Raw genomic sequence first — 19,371 nt, forward strand, 5'->3', positions numbered from 1 at the left:
GCTTGTTTAGGTGTCTACCCATCCCTGGATTTCAAAGCACAGAATTTCAAATCACGGACGACCCAGGAACGTATGATACAACAATTAATGCGAGAACCACGCATGCCTGAACAACACGGTCGGAACAACAACCGCGTTGTTACCACAAAGGCATGCCTTTACCACGCATGCCTTTACAACAATTTTTTGTTGTAATAGCATGCCAAGTAAAGGCATGTGTGGGAACGGCATGTGTGTGGTTCTAGCATGCCACCCACCACCTGCCCTAAGGCCCAAAGTCCCCCACCCCTAATGCTAAAACTACCTGACCCCCACCCCTAAAAAGAAAAGTACTCCAACACCCCCCACCCACCCTGAGCCCTAAAACCTTCCCAACCCCCCCACCCGCCCTAAAAACATTCAACCCCCACCCTAAAAATAAAACTACCCGACCCCTCCCCTAAAAACCAAACTACCCTGATTCCCCCACCACCACCCCTAAAAGCAACCACCACCCCACCCCTGCCCCTAAAACAAAACTACCCCGATCCCCTTACCCTTCCCCTAGAAACAAAAACTACCCCGACCCCCCACCCCAGAAACAAAATTACCCCGAAACTCCCACCAGCTCTGAGCCCATAAAACCTTCCCTGACCCCCACATGCCCTATAAACAACCGACCCCCACCCCTAAAAATCAAACTACCCCGATCCCTCCCACCCCTGCCCTTAAAAACCAAACTACCCTGACCCTCCCCACCTTCACCCCAAGCCCTTAATCCACCCTACCCCTAAAAAACGACCCCAACCCTGCCCCAACCCCACTTACCTGACCATACTACCCTTATCCTCCCACACCCACCCCTAAAAACCAAACTACCCCGATCCTCCCACCCCGCACTTAAAATTCAAACTACCCTGAACACCCCGACCCCAAAAACAAAACTACACCGATCCTCAACCCTAAAACAAAACTACCCCAATCCCCCAACCCACACTGAGCTCTAAAACCTTCCCGACCCTGCACCCGCCCTAAAAAACACTGACCCCCCCCACCCAGCCCCAAAAACCAAACTACCCCCACCCCCCCTAAAAAACAAACTAGCCAACCCCCCTAAAAACAAAACTACCTGACCCCCCACCCACACCACTAAAAACAAAACTACTCTGACCCCCCACCCCTGCCCCAAGCCCTTAATCCACCCCCACCCCTAAAAACTACCCTAACCCTGCCCCAACTCCACTTCCCTGACCAAACTATCTAAATCCCCCCACCAGCCCCTAAAAACCAAACTACCCGACACCCCCACCCCTAAAAACCAAACTACCCTGATCCCCCCACCTTAAGCCTTTAATCCACCCCTTCCCTAACAACTACCCCAACCCTACTTATCTGACCAAACTATCCCAATCCCCTCACCCCGCCCCTAAAAACCAAACTATCCGACCACTGACCCCGCCCATAAAAAACAAACAACCCGACCCGCCCCTAAAAACAAAACTACCTCAACCCCCCCAACCCCAAGCCTTTAATTCACCTCCACCCCTACAAGCTACTCCTAAACCTGCCCCAACCTCACTCACCAGACAAAACTAATCCGATCCCCCACCCACTCCTAAAAACCAAACTACCCCAATCCCCCCACCCCCCTAAAAAACAAATTATTCCACCCACTGCATGCCCTTAATCCTCACCACCCCTAAAAACTACCCCCGAATCCTGCCCCAACCCCACTTACCTGAATGCACCCTCTCCCGATCCACTCTGCCTTTTTCTCTGCCTTATCCATGCATATGCGTTGTTCAGCACATGCGTGATTAAAGTAGAGAAAAAGGCAGTCGTTGTTCCGGCAAGCGCAGTTATGCTTGCATTGTAGACTTCTTAGTTTTTCCGGAGTCGTGGTTTCCCGACGCCCTGCCTTACATTTCAGCTGAAGCATTTCAGCTCTCAGAATTAACCGTCCCTGGTAGTTCTCTTTTAATATCAAGTAGGGGAACTGTTTTTCATGAATTAGAAAAGTATGGACATGTCGTGCCCCTCAGATCATGCTCACATCAACCATCGAAACATAAAGATATCAGAGATAGTTGGGATATCAGTAAATATTTCAAACACTTAAATAAAGGGCATCAATGCACATTACAAATAAGGATATCAGAGTGTTATCAATATTGTTGGACCTGGCTCTTTCTGCAGGATCACCCTCAAACCTTTTACCTTCACCCCTCCTGTTTTCTGAACGCATTTTCGTTGGCTATAGGATTCAACACTTTACTACTGCTAACCAGTGCTTCAGGGGTTGTGCTCTCTCCTCTGAACATGGTAAAACTGGCTTATACCTGATTGGCATATTTAATTAATTTATAAGTCCCTAGTAAAATTGTATACCATATACCCAGGGCTGTTAAATTAAATGCTACAGTGGGCCTGCAGTACTTATTGTGCCTCTCACTTAAGTAGCCTCAAAAAACCTGTCTCAGGCCTGCCTGTATGCAGTTTTAAACCTTAAACCACCCTTGGCAAAATATATCTTTTGTCATGCCTAAAACATATATATTTCACCCCTTGGGGAGGTCCTAAACAGCCCATAGGGCAGGCTGCATTGCATTTAAAAAGTTGGACATGTATTTTTAAGTTTTACTTGTCTTGGTAGTGACACAAATGTGTTTTTCACTATTGTGAGGCATACCACTCACTTGGGCTAGTACTGGGTTACCTTATTACATTTAATAAGTGATAACTTTTGGTTGGGAACAGATAGAAATACCACATTTGGTGTCTAAGGTTTTTGTAATTTGAAATCCTCTTTAATGGCAAAGTCAGATTTTTAGTCACGATTCTGAAAATGGCACTTTTAGAAAGTTAACATTTTCTTGTCCTAACTATTTGGTGCCTGCAGCCTGTTTCCTGGGTCACATGACTAGGTGTAGTTGGCCTTTGTGCATTTCTTACAGACAATCATACAGTAAAGGGACTGGGACTTGGGAGGATGAGTCATCTTGACTTGAAGGGAGGGACAGAGCTGTCACACTTGTACTTCATTGACAGTGCCTCCGCTCACACACGAAGAACTTCATATTAGCCCAATGTGCCCAGATACATCCTGGGTCCAGGCAGGGAGGCAGGGAACTCCAGACACTTCTGGTGGGGGAGGGGGATTCAGAAGCTTCTTCCACTTCAAAGCTGGCACCAGGTATAAAACTAGAACCCTCAGATCCCCTCTTCAAGAATTGACAATGAGTGACACAAAGCCTCGCAAAACCTTGTGGTACAGATGGCAGTTTCATTGGAACCGACATCAAGCGAAGCAGAGCCCTTCAAAGTCTCTCCGCACAGCTCATAAGAATGATACGGAGCGACATGAAGCTCCGGAAAGCTTCTCCTCTTAGCTTCACTCAAACCAACGCTGGATGACGTGAAGCCTCCCAAAGCAATACCACACAGGCAGACCATGCACCTAGGACATAAGCTACAATCCTGAGTGGGGGCAAACTTTTTTTGTGCCCAGTTGCGGCCATCACAATTGGCCTGAACTTCTGCCTTTGTCCCGTTCCCGCGTGACCACATAGCCTCAATTGGTGCTTTGCAATGTGAAGGCATTTCTTTAAATACAATTATTGTAATTAATGCATAGGGTAAACTTAAAGGCTTAAGGAAAGAAGCAGCATTTAAATGCAGACTTTTACAGAAAGCTTCCATAGTCACATGTATTTAGCTTAAGTTACTGGCTTATGCATTTTTCTTTTCTCTATTACTCTTATAGAGGTTGGAAATTTAAGTTATAAATCTTCAACAGCGCAAATGTGATTTGAAACAATAAGATTAGATAAATGAAGTATCATGCTTCATCTTTCTCACTCGCACACCTTTCATATAATATAATCATGTATTGGAATGTTTAGTTTAATTTCCGCAGAATGGTTCTTTATGAATACGTTTTGTCAATAGAAGCATATGGGAAAGGGAATTACTTCATCAAGTAATTTACTGCTCTCACCCTGACCTGTTTCTGTCTTATAGCAAGAAGCAGTGGGAAACACAACTGATTTCATAGTCGTGTTACACTTTGTGGCATATTTGTATCTCATGTTTAAGATGCTCTTTGTTTAGTTTGCTTAAACAATGGAAGCTGTCCTGTTCCCATGATGAGACCGTTGTCTGATTGGATGAGACAATGAACAATTGTTGCATTTGCTGATATGAAAAATTAATAAAACTGTGTGCTCCCACAGTAGAGTAGAACACAGGAAACACTCTACAAGCCTATACTATAGGGATGATTGACTTCAGCTACAGACACTTTGCTGCCACTTCTACATTTTACACTGAGAGATCCTTTATTTTTATTTCCTGCTTCTATGCTACACATACATTTCTCGAAGCTCTCTTTATGGGAAGATCTGCTTATGATTTACCAAAAGACTAAAGGTTTAACATCTGAACTAAGAGCTCTTTATGGGTTCTAATTGATCCTCTGCTCACACTCTCCTTACTTCTCCTGTGTTGTACTTTTACGTTTTACACTGGGAGTTCCTTTATTTTCCTTGCCTGCTTCTATGCTCCCCATGCATTTCTTGAAGCTCTATTGATTGGAAGTTCTGATTTACAAAAAGACTAATGCTTTCACATCTGCACTAAGATCTCTTCATGGGTTCTAACTGGTTCTTTGCTTGCACTCTCCCTTGCCTAGAATAGGGATTTACCTATATGGAACACACTTAGGGGGTTATTCTAACTTTGGAGGAGGTGTTAATCCGTCCCAAAAGTGACGGAAAAGTGACGGATTTACCACCAGCCGTATTACGACTCCATTATATCCTATGGAACTCGTAATACGGCTGGTGGTATATCCGTCACTTTACCGTCACTTTTGGGACGGATTAACACTCCTCCAAAGTTAGAATAACCCCCTTAATGCTTTGTTCTGCATTGTATTGATATTTTCATTGACTAATTGATCATTTTAAAAAAAAGTAATAAATACTAAAATATTTCAATAAAGCTTTGAAACTCACAACAAAATCTGATCATTGACTCCCATAAAACGCAAATGATATTTAAAATGATAGATTGTTCATTTGAAGCCCCTGATTAATTCCGCACTCATGACAAAGGTCCATTCCTCTTGGGCCCAGTGGGTGTGGGAACTTTGAATTTCAAATGGATTGAACATTAATGACTGAAGTTCCCAATACTGCCCCCACCCCCCAATGTTGGTAGCAGAGGATGGTTCACATGATGGGGAAGAGGAGCTGCAAAAAGTCCAAAATTGCCATGAGGTACATAAATGCCCATGTCTAATTGCCCAAAGCCCAAACTTGAAGATTGATGGAGTGCAGTTTTCTGAAGCGGTTGCGGATTTGGAGGTGACAGTATCAATGGGGTTATGAACCAAAATTGATTGCTGATTATTGATTATTGTGTCTTTGCTTAAGTATTGCTATTGCTGTTTGTGTGTTTAATTAATTATTGAAGTTTGTGAGTTGCTGATGCTTATGCACTTTTGTCGAAAAAGATAAAGAGGTTATCGGACAAAGAAGTAGTCCAAGATCCTGGGATAGACAGATAAGGAAAGAGTTGATTTATGGCATCAACTGTGTATCAATGCACACTTCAAGTACAGAAATAGCACCACAATCAATCAACATTACAAAAACATAGGTCAAGACTAAGGTTGACAGCATTGTTAGGGTAAGAGTTATGAATAAAATTAAAACAAAGTGGATGAAGATAACTTATTACAGCCCACACCATCATCCACCAAATGGCCCCAACTATTGTAGGTCTAGAGATGTGCCTGCCAACCTTTTGTGGAGGAAAGCACATGTGTCCCAATAGGTTTCCTCCGGAAAGGTGTTACACCTAAAAAAGGCACTGCCTAATATTCCCTCAATGTAGTTTTCATGTTCCTTAGCTGAGCCAGCTTAGCCGGCCATGGATGAAAATAGTGAACTTCCAATATATACTCACATTATTGCTGCCACCTTCTCTGGTAAACCTGTAGAGAGTAGGGTCTCTGCGCAGGTGAAGGGAGTTCAGTAGAGCTTCTGGAGCCCCAAAAATTAGCTGTGAGTTATGGAAGACAATAACAATAATGAGTTTTCCTTAGCAAACACCAACACAGTTCATATTCATAAGATATTCTGACATGCAATGGCAATGGAATTTCTTTGATTTGCGAAGGAAGTGAAATACCTTCTGTTTGAAAATTAGCTGTCCACAAGACAGTTTCTGTGAGGTTACCTCTTCTATTCTATCCTATGGCAGACGTATTCTGCCGAAAGATTTTTCAATGCAAAGGAGAAAATGTTATCACTTTTTCACATAAATACAGAAAACAAATCAATCTGGTATTCATCGATATTGATCTGAAGAATGGAAATTCATGATGCTTAGCAGCAAAACTAATTTTTAGAAATTAGCCTAAAAAATAAGATGGAGGTAGGAGGATCAAGCTACCAGTTTCTAATAAGGGTTAGGAAAGAGATCCTAGACCTTCAACTCCCCTTGTGCGTTTGAGGGGTCCATTCACTCTACATTGCTAGATGAACAAGACATGGAGATATAAGAAGGAAGAAAACAGGATTAGAAAGTATATGCACCTGTTACAATTGCTAAAAATATCATAGGCCCTCATTCCAACCCTGGCGGTCTCTGACCACCAGGGCGGAGGGCAGCGGAAGCACCGCCAACAGGCTGGCGGTGCTTCCTGGGCTATTCTGACCACGGCGGTAAAGCCGCGGTCAGAAAAGGGGAACCAACGGTTTCCCGCCGGTTTTCCCCTGGCCCAGGGAATCCGCCGCCATGGGGATTCTGACCCCCTTCCCGCCAGCCTGTTTCTGGCGGTTTTCACCGCCAGAACCAGGATGGCGGGAACGGGTGTCGAGAGGCCCCTGGGGGCCCCTGCACTGCCCATGCCACTGGCATGGGCAGTGCAGGGGCCCCCTAACAGGGCTCCATACAGATTTTCACTGTCTGCTTTGCAGACAGTGAAAATCGCGACGGGTGCCACTGCACCCGTCGCACCCCTGCAACTCCGCCGGCTCCATTCGGAGCCGGCTTCCTCGTTGCAGGGGCTTTCCCGCTGGGCCGGCGGGCGGCCTTTTGGCGGTCGCCCGCCGGCCCAGCGGAAAAGCCAGAATGGCATCCGCGGTCTCCTGACCGCGGAGCGGCCATTCGGCAGTGACTGCATGGCGGGCAGCGACCGCCGCCCGCCGCGGTCAGAATGACCGCCATAGTCTCTAACCTAGGCTGTAAGGGTGACAGTTCTTGGCACAGTAGTAGTGTGCAGCCCAAATCATCATGTCATCATTTTCTTATGTACACAGGACATTTCCAAACCAGGAGAATCATATTCCGAATCCAGAGACAGGGCACTACAAGACTTTGGACATGTGAGTTGCTCACCAGCATGTAGGAGATGGGTTCTCCATCAGTAGTGCTCTTTTTAGTGTGGTTGACTAATGCCCATATGTTTAGACTACACCATGATTAACATTTGGTGGCAGAGGTTGAGGTGCCTGCATGCTCTCTTTAGGTAATCAGTGAAATCTGTCATGTCTGGAACCTCTCACTTCCACCTGCAACCAGAGAGTGACAGTGCAGAGGTGTAGTCTGGATAAGGTATACGTGAGGAATTGGGTATCCCAGACTGGGTGTCCCTCATTTTATGTATAACTAGAAGAACGTGGATTGCTATCATATCACAATATGTGCATAGAAATCACTGTCTCTCCTGTCTCCCCGGGTGACAATGCTCTCTGCTGCCCTCTCCATGCCCAGGGTTTTGTAGCTAGTTGTTTAGTGTCTAGTTCTGATTATTAGAACTCACATTGCACATCATATTTGCAAAGATTGTGGTCAAGAACAAGCCTTCACCAGTACCTGGACAAAAAAGATGTCCTAAACGCTCATCCTCACCACCTGTGGTCAGTTCATACACAACAGGACTGAGACCCAGCAGATAGTACTTGATGGGCTTTATGTCTTCCACAGTTGAACTGATAAATAGTGTCATGTTATTGTCCCTGGACTTTGAGAACATTCAGAAATGTTTGCTTCTATGAGTCTACTTGAACCTAATTGAGACCTACTAAAAATACAAGTGCTGTACCAATGAATGTGCATTTCCCCCACCTCATCTGTCAGGATTTAGGCTGGCTTTCACCACAAAAGATCCCCCTTTATTTTCAGCTCAAACAACTCTACATCCAGCCAGAGGAGAAGTGCACTGGGGCCAGTGTTATGCAAATTGGGACTTGAGCAGGAAAACGGGCCATCATATCTTGATTTGATGGTTAAAAGTACACACTAAATGGTGAAAAGTGGGCCCCTCACACCTTTGGGAAATGGTGTAATGGCCCCTACTCCTCTATTGATAAGCATGCCCCTGCCAGTGACTAGATGATTCTTCCCATTGTGAACTGGGTTTGTGGACTGGAGGAGAGCAAGAGGTAGACTGCCCTGCAAGCTGAGAGTCTTTCTTACCAGCCCTAGAACCAAGGCCCACCTGCTCATCTGCAGGCCATAAAGATCAGTGCCCAAAGGGTACAGCTGAGACTGGTGACCAGTGCCACTGCCCAGTACGACTCAAGATGACATTGTCAAAGTCAGGCACTCTTATCATTAGACGCAATCAAGAGTGAGAGAGAAGTGCTCAAGATACCATTAGGGAGGATCAATTTGCAGTGTGGATTGTTTGAAATGTCCTGCTTATCTCCTTCCCCATCGCTCCTGAGATCAGCATGCTACTGAGGTTTGCTGTGGTACTTCCCCTTGTAGTTTATGATGGTCGTATCACACTGGTACGGTCCATACACTTCCACCCTTCTTTGATAGCCGATCTAGACGATTAACATCCTGCCACGGTGTGCTTTGCCAGAACGAACAGGGCTTTTGTGAGTGCTGAACCAAACCAAGCACTGTTTCACAGGCACACTGCCTGCTGCGGACTTCACAAAGAACTTGACTGCATGCAGTGGAAGTGCAGAAAACTGTGGGGGGCACCAATTTTCTTGCGACCCCCTACTGGCACCTAACGACACCATGGTTGCGCCTTATTAGCACAATAGCATCAAACCTTTTGTTGCTATTGTGGCGCTTTGCTACACTAGAGTCAACTGTTTTGAAGCTAGTGTAGCAAAGCACAGGGGGGACCAATTAATTTATCGCCTGCTCTACAATGATGAAAAAATGGCACAGTGAATGTTGTAAATGTCACTGTGCCATTTTTTTGGGCCTTCCTGCGCCAGAACGCCACCCTTGCATTACATTATGCCTGACGCAGGAATAATGTGGCACAAGGGGTCACAAAGTGGTGCAGTGAAAGCATTGCAGCACTTTGTAAATATGGTGCAGCAGAAAAGACACCTTAGCGCCACATTAGCATAAAACAAAATTATGCTATGATGGTTCTAAGGTGGTGCAAGGGGCTTGTAAATAAGACCCTTAATGAGCAGTTGTACAAACATGAAAGAGAACAATATGACTTTTCCCTACAAGCCTGGTCCCGTCCCTATGCAACATCCTTAATGGACCAGAACTTTGCTGGCATAATTAGTTTAAATGCATGTGGAGGCTCCGATAGCCTAGGAAAGCCAGATTGTCCACGAATATACTGCTGAGGCAATATCCCATGATGCTAAGAAGAGAACATAGCTTTAATGCTCCACGTAACATTTATTCGGGAATACAAATCTTATGTTTTTTTGTAACATTTTAACACTGCGTGGGCAATGTGTTTTTCTGCTTCATTCATGTTTTAGACCTCGCCTTTGCTACTCCCTGAGAGTAAAGGCCTAAAATGGATGTCCTTGGCATTTCGCACACTGCAATAGCATCTGGTAACTTTTACATTTCATAGTTGTTGCAAGGTCTGCACAATTTTTGTATCTTGAATATGTTTATTTTGTTTTTAAGTGTAAACAAATATTATGGTACGAACACTCATACGTAATAGACATAGGGGGTCATTACAACCCTGGCGGATGGCGGAGAACCGGCGGTAAGACCGCCAATAGGCTGGCGGTCTTACCTTGGTGTATTATGACCATGGCGGTTACCGCCATGGTCAACCGCTGGTTCTCCATCCCACCCGCCAGGGCGGAGACGACCGCCGGGCTGGAGACCTGGGTCTCCAGCCCGGTGGCCGTCAGTATACCGCCGGCGGTATTTGGACCCGGCTTACCGCCGTGGATTTCCAGCGGTTTCAACCGCCATGAAATCCATCGCGGTAAGCACTATCAGTGCCAGGGAATTCCTTCCCTGGCACTGAGAGGGGTCTCCCACACCCCCCACCCCCACCCCGACTCCCTCCCCTACACCCCCACCACCCCTGACACCCCCCAAAGGTGGCAGGGCCCCCCTCCCCACCCCGACCCCCAACATAACATTACTCACACACACCCGACACGCATGCAGGCACCACCAACACACACACCCGACATACATGCCTACATCCACACACACAGTCAGACACGCACACCCACATTCAAACATACACGCACACATCCATACAGACATACCCACAGCCATACACACACTCATTCCCATACACACAACACCCCCGCAAGCATACACGCACTCACACACCCCCATTACATACACACACGCACACCCCCATGCACGCACACAACACACAACACCCCCCACCCCCTCCCCTAACGGACGATCGACTTACCTGGTCCGTCGATCCTCCGGGAGCGGACAGGAGCCATGGGGGCAGCTCCGCCGACACCACACCGCCAACAGAACACCGCCACGGCGATTCACAGGACGTGATTCGCTGGGCGGTGTTCTGTTGGTGTGGCGGTGGAGGTGGAGCAACCTCCACTTCCCCGCCACCCGCAAGTATGGCTGTTGGCGGCTCTCCGTCAGAATAACGACGGGGAGCAGTCAACAGTCATAATACGCACGGCGGTCCCTCGGCGGTCTTGCAAAAAGACCGCTGAGGTCGTAATGACCCCCATAAACATCAGAGGGAGCTTAACTTTGCGGCAGCACATAATGCACAGGAAGGGTAAGGATTCCGGAAACACAGTAACTACAATAGGAGACTGGTAATTGGCACAAGAGCATCATAACATCAACATAGAGTTGGTCACACTGGAGGCCCAGTCTCACCGTCAATAAGGTCCAAATCATAATATTTTATCCAGTGACCCCAGACTTTGTTCAATTTCAGGGACATCCCTTACTCTTGTAGGTGACTTTCTCCCTGACCAAATACATGTCCACCCCCTTCCTCCACTCTTATAAAGTAGGGATTTCCCACATCCTCCAGTGTTTGGCAACATCCCTCCAACGTCTGCACAATTCCCCCTGGGTTGACATGTGTCATCCAAAGGAATGGGCAGTCCATTGTTTGAGGAAAAGAAAGACATATACTTTAAATTAAACTTGGGATCCTGTTGTGGGATGGGGTCCTGCTATTGGGGGAGTCCGAAGCTTAAATGCTTTGAGGAACCAGTAAATAATATTGCTTGCCAATGACAGAATAACGTCTACTAAACCATACACTGCCTTCTTCCACCTACAATTCAGCTAACACTCAAATTGGGACACAAACATATGAGCAAAGACAGTTATAATGAGGAACCAGAAACACCCTAAAAGAAATGGGTCTTCTGATGTGGGGTTTCCAGCACTTTTATAAATGGCATATTACAGCTGCTAAGGCTGTTTCCAAGCTTACAAAGGATAAGCCTGGGGCCATCTGCTTAGTGAATGGATCTACGCTAATGTCAGGAACGTGTCCTAAACAAGAACTAATGATTTGGGGCTTAGAGCCTTTATGCTAATATTCTCCAGACCTGGCCTGTCTGCCAGAAGTGGACGTTTGGTATCCATTAGGATTCCAATGAAGGTCACACAGGGGGCACAATACCTAAAAAGTGCTCTGCACGACAACGGTTCCAACTCTCTCTACAGGCGTAAGGATGGATGGGCTGATGACATAAATTCATCCCTGGCAATAGGCTGGACATCTTTCTCAGACAGGTCACTCGGGTCTTTAGGGGACATCGAAGGGCTAGAATGCAACCAGAAGGGTATCTTGAAAAGATCAGAAAACACTGAATCCTGCAAAGGACTAAAGTGTGGAGCTGAAGGCGATTTAGAAGGGCTTTTGCACCTAAACCTATGGAAGCTTTCTCTTCCAACATTCCAGGCAGGGGCAATGGAATCTCGACCTCCGTTATTTGGACCAACAAGGCAAGCCAAATCGCTGATAAGCCTCGACCAATTCATCCCATTATCAGTGCCATTCACACAATTTCTAGAATTATAGATATGATCTCTTCTACCCTTCTGTGTCAGGAACAGAGGGCAATCCCACATGCTGTGAAGGTAAGAAGGATAGTGGATTCGGTACATAAAAAGGAAACACACATTTTACTTGCCCAAAATCACCATGTTTTGACCTAATATAGGGGTACATCTCTTGCCTAGGATGAGAAGCTATTATTGAAGAAATAAAAATGGGGAATGGCCTACCAAGGACAAATACTTGATGGGCAGGATATAACCAACTTTTACACAATTCCCTTTGTCCAAACAGTGGAAACAGCGGGCCAGCATGCCCATCTAAGACACCTGTCATATTAAATATTGCAGCTGAAAGCATCTTGCAAATGTGAGGGGCAGAGGGAATCGGCAAAGCCTCACTAAAGGTCCAAAGGAATCACTAACAAGTGAAATGAGTTCCCATTTAAAAGACCTGGGGCATTTTCTCCAGCAAAAAACAGCCCCAGATGAGGGTAATATATCGTTTGAGAGGGGCGTTTGAATGGAGCAGGTAAAACGTATGACTTCTTCCACATGTACAGTAAGAAAAACTGATCAGGTTGAGCTGATTATGGTACTTGGTAAAGTTCACAACCAGGCTAGGAAAAAAACATGCTCATCACCAAACCGCCAGCAGACAGTAGGTATTTTCCATTTTTCATCCTGCAAGCAGATAAAATTAAAGGGAGTTTTACCACGGAAAAGTAGAAGCAGAGGCCACACACTCCTAAGATAATACATGAGAGTTTTGAATGAGCATCAGTGATTTAGCTGCAGGATCACACATGCAACCCCTCAAGAATTTACCTGCGAGCCCCTGACTGTAGTACCATCCTTAAATGTCCAAGCCAAGCTCTTTTATCCTGCACGGCTTGAAGAAGGGAACAGTGTACTACCTCCTGCAACAAGAGAATCGTGGGGAGTCGTCGGTAGATTTAAGTTGGAATTGGTGTCCACTTAGATCTTACTAGGTCAATTATGACATAAAATATTGTAGTTCTTTAAATATTTTGGAGATCTCAGTAGTATTGTTTCAAAGGCTATATTCCCTATTGAATTTCCATTATGAGTTGGGGCACCCACCAATGAGATTAAAAGGATTCAATGAGAATCTGTGAGATACTGCAGGCCTGTACGCTCCCTAAGGATGAAGTTAAACAATACATGAATTGAGGTTTGCAAAATACCACTTGAAAAATATCCCTTTCTGCTAGGTCTCCTACAACAAGGGGACCCACAAGGGACAAATATTTATCCATCACTAGGTGACAGTGATTCAAGGGGTTTAGCTAGTACAAAAGGCCCTAATACCAGTGTTGTGGTTGTAGTTCTAGAGGTGAACATCACCTGCATGCACGTTTCAATGGCTAGAGTAGTGACAAAAGGCTTAAATGTTTGTGGAAGGGGAATGGCTGAAATCCCTCCTGATTAAATAAATACAACAATCACAGAAAAGACTTGCAGACCTAAGACCACTCAGGTTCGCTAGGGAAAGGATCTATTCTTAACCTGGAGGTTCCTCACAGAATTAGGAAATATGGTGGTCAAGGTATGCTCAAATAGTGATCATGATCCCCCTGCACTACACCTGCTGGCTTGTGCTTTCAGACAATGTTCTCCTCTGGCAGAGGGCAGTGACAATATAAAACTGGCAAATACTTACCACAGGCTTAAGTAGAACCATGTTGAAGCAAAGCGTAACTCAGGCCCCTGGGTGGGCTGTCAACCCTTCAGGGGGCCCCCTACCTTTCAAGGGGGCCTCATTTATTCCAAAGCCAATGAATATTTGTGGATATGGGAAACTCAGAGACACTCATCACATTCCGCAGGGGGCTTCATCTTTTTGCATTAACGCCATTGGGTTGAAGCAATGGCTATACTGCTGTGTATTACTGACTTTATTGTGAGGGTAAGGGCATCACTGATTTCTGACAGCAAGAGGATACAGGGGCAAATGTGCACCATTGGTTAGACAGAGATTCGAGGTTACTGAAGATCTCTCTCTTAGAAGCCATAAGGAGCAAGAATCCTGTGGATCCTCTTCTTAGGAGGTCATACAAACCAGTTCAGGCTAATAGGAATGGCTCCTATTCAAAACAAAATTCCATCTGATTGATACAATCTCACTCAAAATATGGGGGAATTAGATTAAGATGATAAGCAATGGAATATCTTAAAGCAGCACCAATTTCAAGATTGTGGTGTGAAGCAACAATAGTGAAAAAAGGTGGAAATGGAACACCAAAATGTCGCCCAACAAGGTTTCTCGAAGATATGCAAAATATCTATGCATGCTGCTGACTAGTTTAGATCTGAAGCATTACAATCTTCATTGCCAAGCTAGATTCCGAAAGATATCAGCACTGTTGGCTAAGAGTGCTGGTTCTACCTACTTCTGTTATGCGGTGTGTTCGGAAAGGCACCCTTTCATATGTTGTTTGTAGATCTCCAGTCCACAGACACCTATTTTGGGGATCTTTATGCAAAGCGGGTATTTCACTCACCCTTTATAGAATTTTGATAAAGCTTTATCTTCACAATTATGTCACTTTGGCAAATATAATGCAGTTCCTTGCAAACAAAGACATACACTGTGTTGTCTTGCACCACTACTTTTAATAATTGTAGTGTATCTTCTAAGCACCAGCAGTGGTAATGCCCTATTGCTGGTTAGTTCTTGAATTTCAAATCTACAATTCGCAGACAATGCATTGTCCACCTTGAGGACCCCCAGGCAATTACAGAACCTCCTGGATAAATGTGAGGAATTTTGTAGACTAGAATGATTACTGATCAACAATTCTAAATCAAAGTTAATGACCTTTAGGCCACGCAATGGCTTCAGAAACAATGTCAGGTTACACAACACGCCCCCTGAGTGAGTCAAAGGGGCTGATTATGAGTTTGGTGGTGTGACCACCCGAACCCCAGTATGGGGTGAGGAGGTGGCCACCATATTACGATGTTTCAGCTGGGCTGACTGGTGGAAATAGTGTGGTGGCATTGGCCTCTGCTCCCTCAAGGAGCCAAGGCCAATGCCGTTCGCACACAGCACCTTCACAAGGTGCACTGTCTGCCGAGCTGACATGACGGCCCATGTCATGGGCAGTGCAGGAGTCCCCCTGTAGCCCCAACTCAGCCTTTCCGCCAGCCTTTTCATGGCAGGGATCCTGCCATGCTAAGGCTGACGGAAAGGAAAGTCGTGATCAGGACAGAGGTGCCGAACTGGGCACTGCTGTTGCTGACCATGACTTTCACCATCACCAACCCGTCAAGATCAATGATCCTGGGGATTGCAGCAGTCTCCTGAAGGTCTGACTGTCAGGATCGTAATATGGCGGTCGGACCGCCAGGATTGCAATGGTCGGACCCCCACCTCGAGTTTGGAAGTCTTAGAACCGCCAAACTGGTAATCACGTACTGCTATGGGCCTTTCTAGGCTGCTCTCCAGATTTCTGGAGTTTTGCACTGACCATGGGTTATCAATTAATTCAGCAAAAACAAAATACATGGTTTTTGGAGATAGTAGAAAAAAAATGAAGAGGCCTGTATATTTAGATGATGTCCCTTTGGAAAGGGTGGGTACCTTTGATTATCTAGGTATCAAAGTGGAAGATTCACATCTTTGGCATGCCCAGCGCCATAAATCTTTATTATGCCTGAAGCAGAGGGCGGGTGGAATTGTCAGATTTGCCTCTAGTTCCCCGAAATGTGCAATATCTCCTGCATTGGAAATATACAAAGCTCAAGCTAGGGGCGCCGCCCTATATGGAGCCTAACTTTGGGGCCATTGTAATCTGGCGAATCTGGCTAGCGCGGAAAACCAGTTTTTTAAAAATGATGCTAAAAGTTCCATCGAGTACCCCATCCTTGCCCATTCACTTGGACCTAAATCTTTTCTCAATCTCACAGATTGCTGCCCTAAGGCACCTGCTGTTTTGGATTCGGCTGTGGACAACTGATGCCCTAACTCCTTTTCGGTGTGGCCTCCTAAATGTGGTGGGCCGTGATTTTAGTATTAAATCTAAATGGTGTGTTTCGTTGAACAATCTTTTTCCCGTCTGGGGTTAGGTTCCTATTGGCATGATCCTATTTCTATTCCTAAAAATGCTGCACAGCTGTTAAAGGATGCTTATTGGCATAATTTACTTGTTAAATGCCATTACGAATTTGAGCCCTTTTTGGATGCAAAGTTATCTCCATTTGCTCGTGCCCTCTTTATCAGGTTTAGGATTGGGTCCCTCCCCCTGTGCTGCCTTACATACAAATGGTCCAGTTCAACTAATAGATCTAAAGGTTGCCCGATGGGTTGTAAAAGTGCAGAAACTGTTTCACATGTTTTCTTCCACTGTCAAGCATATCACAAACAAAGAGCACTTTGGCTTATCCCGCTTTTTAAACAATTAGGAGTTAGATCCTGTCTCCATGCTGAGAGAATTTTAAAAAGCGACCCGTCCGTCAAGATAGTTCTACCAGTGGCAAGTTTTCTCGAGTCCATCTGGAGGTTGAGGTTAGCAAGTTTAAGGGATAAAATGGTGTAGTTATTGTTTAGTTCTATTTATGTATATTTTTCTGACTTGGATGTATGATTGTAGCTTTTCTTTGTACAGGACATGGATTTTGACTTGATTTTTTATGGATTATTTATAGACCTATGGAACTGTTCCCTTATTTTATGTCGTGAGAATTTAAAAATTAAAATCATCCACCCAGACAGTCTTTTTAATGGGGGGAAAAAAGGGGAAAATTCTTGTATTATTATGATATCCGAGCTCAGCAATTTCAAGGAGCAAGAGTGGGGAACTAATTTTTAGACTTACCTATTTATATTTATCAAATTGGATGTGTGATTGTTTCACAGTATTCAGATATTGGTGTATTATATTTTTAACTAGTGCTGATTCATGGAATTATTTTCATTTTTGAGTATTCCCTTTCATTATATTAAGTGATGTTTATCTGACTGCTTATTTCTTGTTTGTTTTTTAAAACCTGTCTTGCCCCCTTTTAACTGTACTTTTACCTTATTTTTTTATTACCTCCGTGCTTTTAGAAGTCCTCTCTTTCTTTGTTGTGTATTGTACTTTAATGGTTTGTTTTTACTCACCGAGTAAAGTTAAATGATGATGATGATGGTAATCATGCCCAAGGTGTGGATAAATAGGCATAACAAAATCCCCACACCTTAAGTAGAAAATGAAACTTGTGATTGTCCATGATTCCCCTGGCCCAGCCCACTTGTGCAACTATATGCTTTGCCAGGGTCCATGGTGGACGGATGATTCCCCTGACATAGCCAAAATGGCTCTCTATGTAGAGCAGAAATCTGGGCCTATAACGTTACACCCCTTAATACATGTGAGAAGAACTTTCTGAAACACCTATTCAGGCTGCCATCTAGCATGCCCACTGTGCCTTTCATGTTGGGCCTAGCCATTACTGGCATTTTCTCCTTTGCTAAGCTTAGAACATTTCTGCACTGGGAAAGGGTGTGGGGATCACCTGAGCTATGTCACTGTAGATAAAACCTGCATGAAGTGCTGCTCTTCCTGGTGGTCATTCACTAGCTCGAACGGTCCGTGACCTGGCAAAGAGACAGCTATGCCCCAGCTGTGCCCAGATTTCACAGCTATTGGAATGGGCGGTATGGTATAAAAAATGATCAAGCAATTGTTACAGAAAAATTTGGTCGCAAAAGCTTGCAAATTCTCACTCCACACCCATTCCTATTAAGGAAGAGTAAACCCAAATACGAGCTTTGCTTGGAGGAGGTTGAGCCCGTTCCAGCAAAAGTCTTGTTGTCTTGTCTATCAAATTTAGGTTTGGTATTTTACCCTTGAATAATTTTGCCTTTCAATGAAACTCGTTCTGTAGGAATACTGTATAAGCCATAATCGTAGTGGTCACATTGAGGAGAACAATTATGTTTTTGTTTCGGTGCCCCTTACATTCGACCCCAAGATACAACTATCCAGGCCAAATGATTACAATTTTAGATGGATGAAAACAACGTGACTATTGGAAACATGCAACATGGGAACCTTGGGAAATGCGGAGTTCGCGGTTTCACATTATTGGCTCCCTAGACGAAAAAGCGTCATTACACTAAACAGTGATGGCAACAACACACCAAACAACTGCAGTAAACTCATATACATTGGTTGTATGTTACCTATTGGTGATCTAGACGCCGGGATACTGCCAGATGAACTATCATTTGTACTTTTAATATGGATCTAGCTATTTATCTATTTCATGCTATACAAATCCCACCTTTTTTTACTGTCTCAGAAGGTTTGTTTTAAAGTCCCGTGAGACTTTCCTGGGACCCTTCATTAGGCTTGTAAGCTGTTTAGTGTGAGTTGTTTATTAGTGCAACATCACTGGGCTCAGGGAATCTCATGTTCAAGAGACAAAGACAAACTCATCTGCACTCATATGCACCAGACTGTCCAGCACACCAGACTCCAGGTTGCTTTCCTCTCAACATTACTATGCAATCTGGCTGGGCAGAGTGATCGCTCACGGAGAGGGTTTCCAGGTCCTCATCGCAGTCGTGTCCTACATTATTGAAACTCAACAATCTTTTCTCCACCATTTCATCATAACAGATCTGGGAGAGTGTAGGAAAGTACCATCTTGCCTGGCATGTTACCCCCATATTTCACTGTATATATGTTGTTTTAGTGTATGTGTCACTGGGACCCTGCCAGCCAGGGCCCCAGTGCTCATAAGTGTGCCCTGTATGTGTTCCCTGTGTGATGCCTAACTGTCTCACTGAGGCTCTGCTAACCAGAACCTCAGTGGTTATGCTCTCTCTGCTTTCAAAACTGTGACTAACAGGCTAGTGACCAATTTTACCAATTCACATTGGCATACTGGAACACCCTTATAATTCCCTGGTATATGCTACTGAGGTACCCAGGGTATTGGGGTTCCAGGAGATCCCTATGGGCTGCAGCATTTCTTTTGCCACCCATAGGGAGCTCTGACAATTCTTACACAGGCCTGCCAGTGCAGCCTGAGTGAAATAACGTCCACGTTATTTCACAGCCATTTACCACTGCACTTAAGTAACTTATAAGTCACCTATATGTCTAACCTTCACCT

General features: G+C 44.9%; 1 protein-coding gene across 2 annotated transcripts in view; it reads right to left on the minus strand.

The window, feature by feature from the left end:
* The window catches only part of LOC138261666 (unconventional myosin-Ig-like), a 912,364-nt gene that overhangs the window by 667,164 nt on the left and 225,829 nt on the right, over positions 1 to 19,371 (minus strand). For both annotated transcript variants that reach the window (XM_069210894.1, XM_069210895.1), the window contains one exon: positions 5,950 to 6,045. In XM_069210894.1, the coding sequence (XP_069066995.1) occupies positions 5,950 to 6,045 (96 nt within the window). The remainder of the gene's footprint in view (positions 1 to 5,949; positions 6,046 to 19,371) is intronic.

The sequence above is a fragment of the Pleurodeles waltl genome, chromosome 10 (assembly GCF_031143425.1).
Source record: "Pleurodeles waltl isolate 20211129_DDA chromosome 10, aPleWal1.hap1.20221129, whole genome shotgun sequence".
Lineage (NCBI taxonomy): Eukaryota > Metazoa > Chordata > Amphibia > Caudata > Salamandridae > Pleurodeles > Pleurodeles waltl.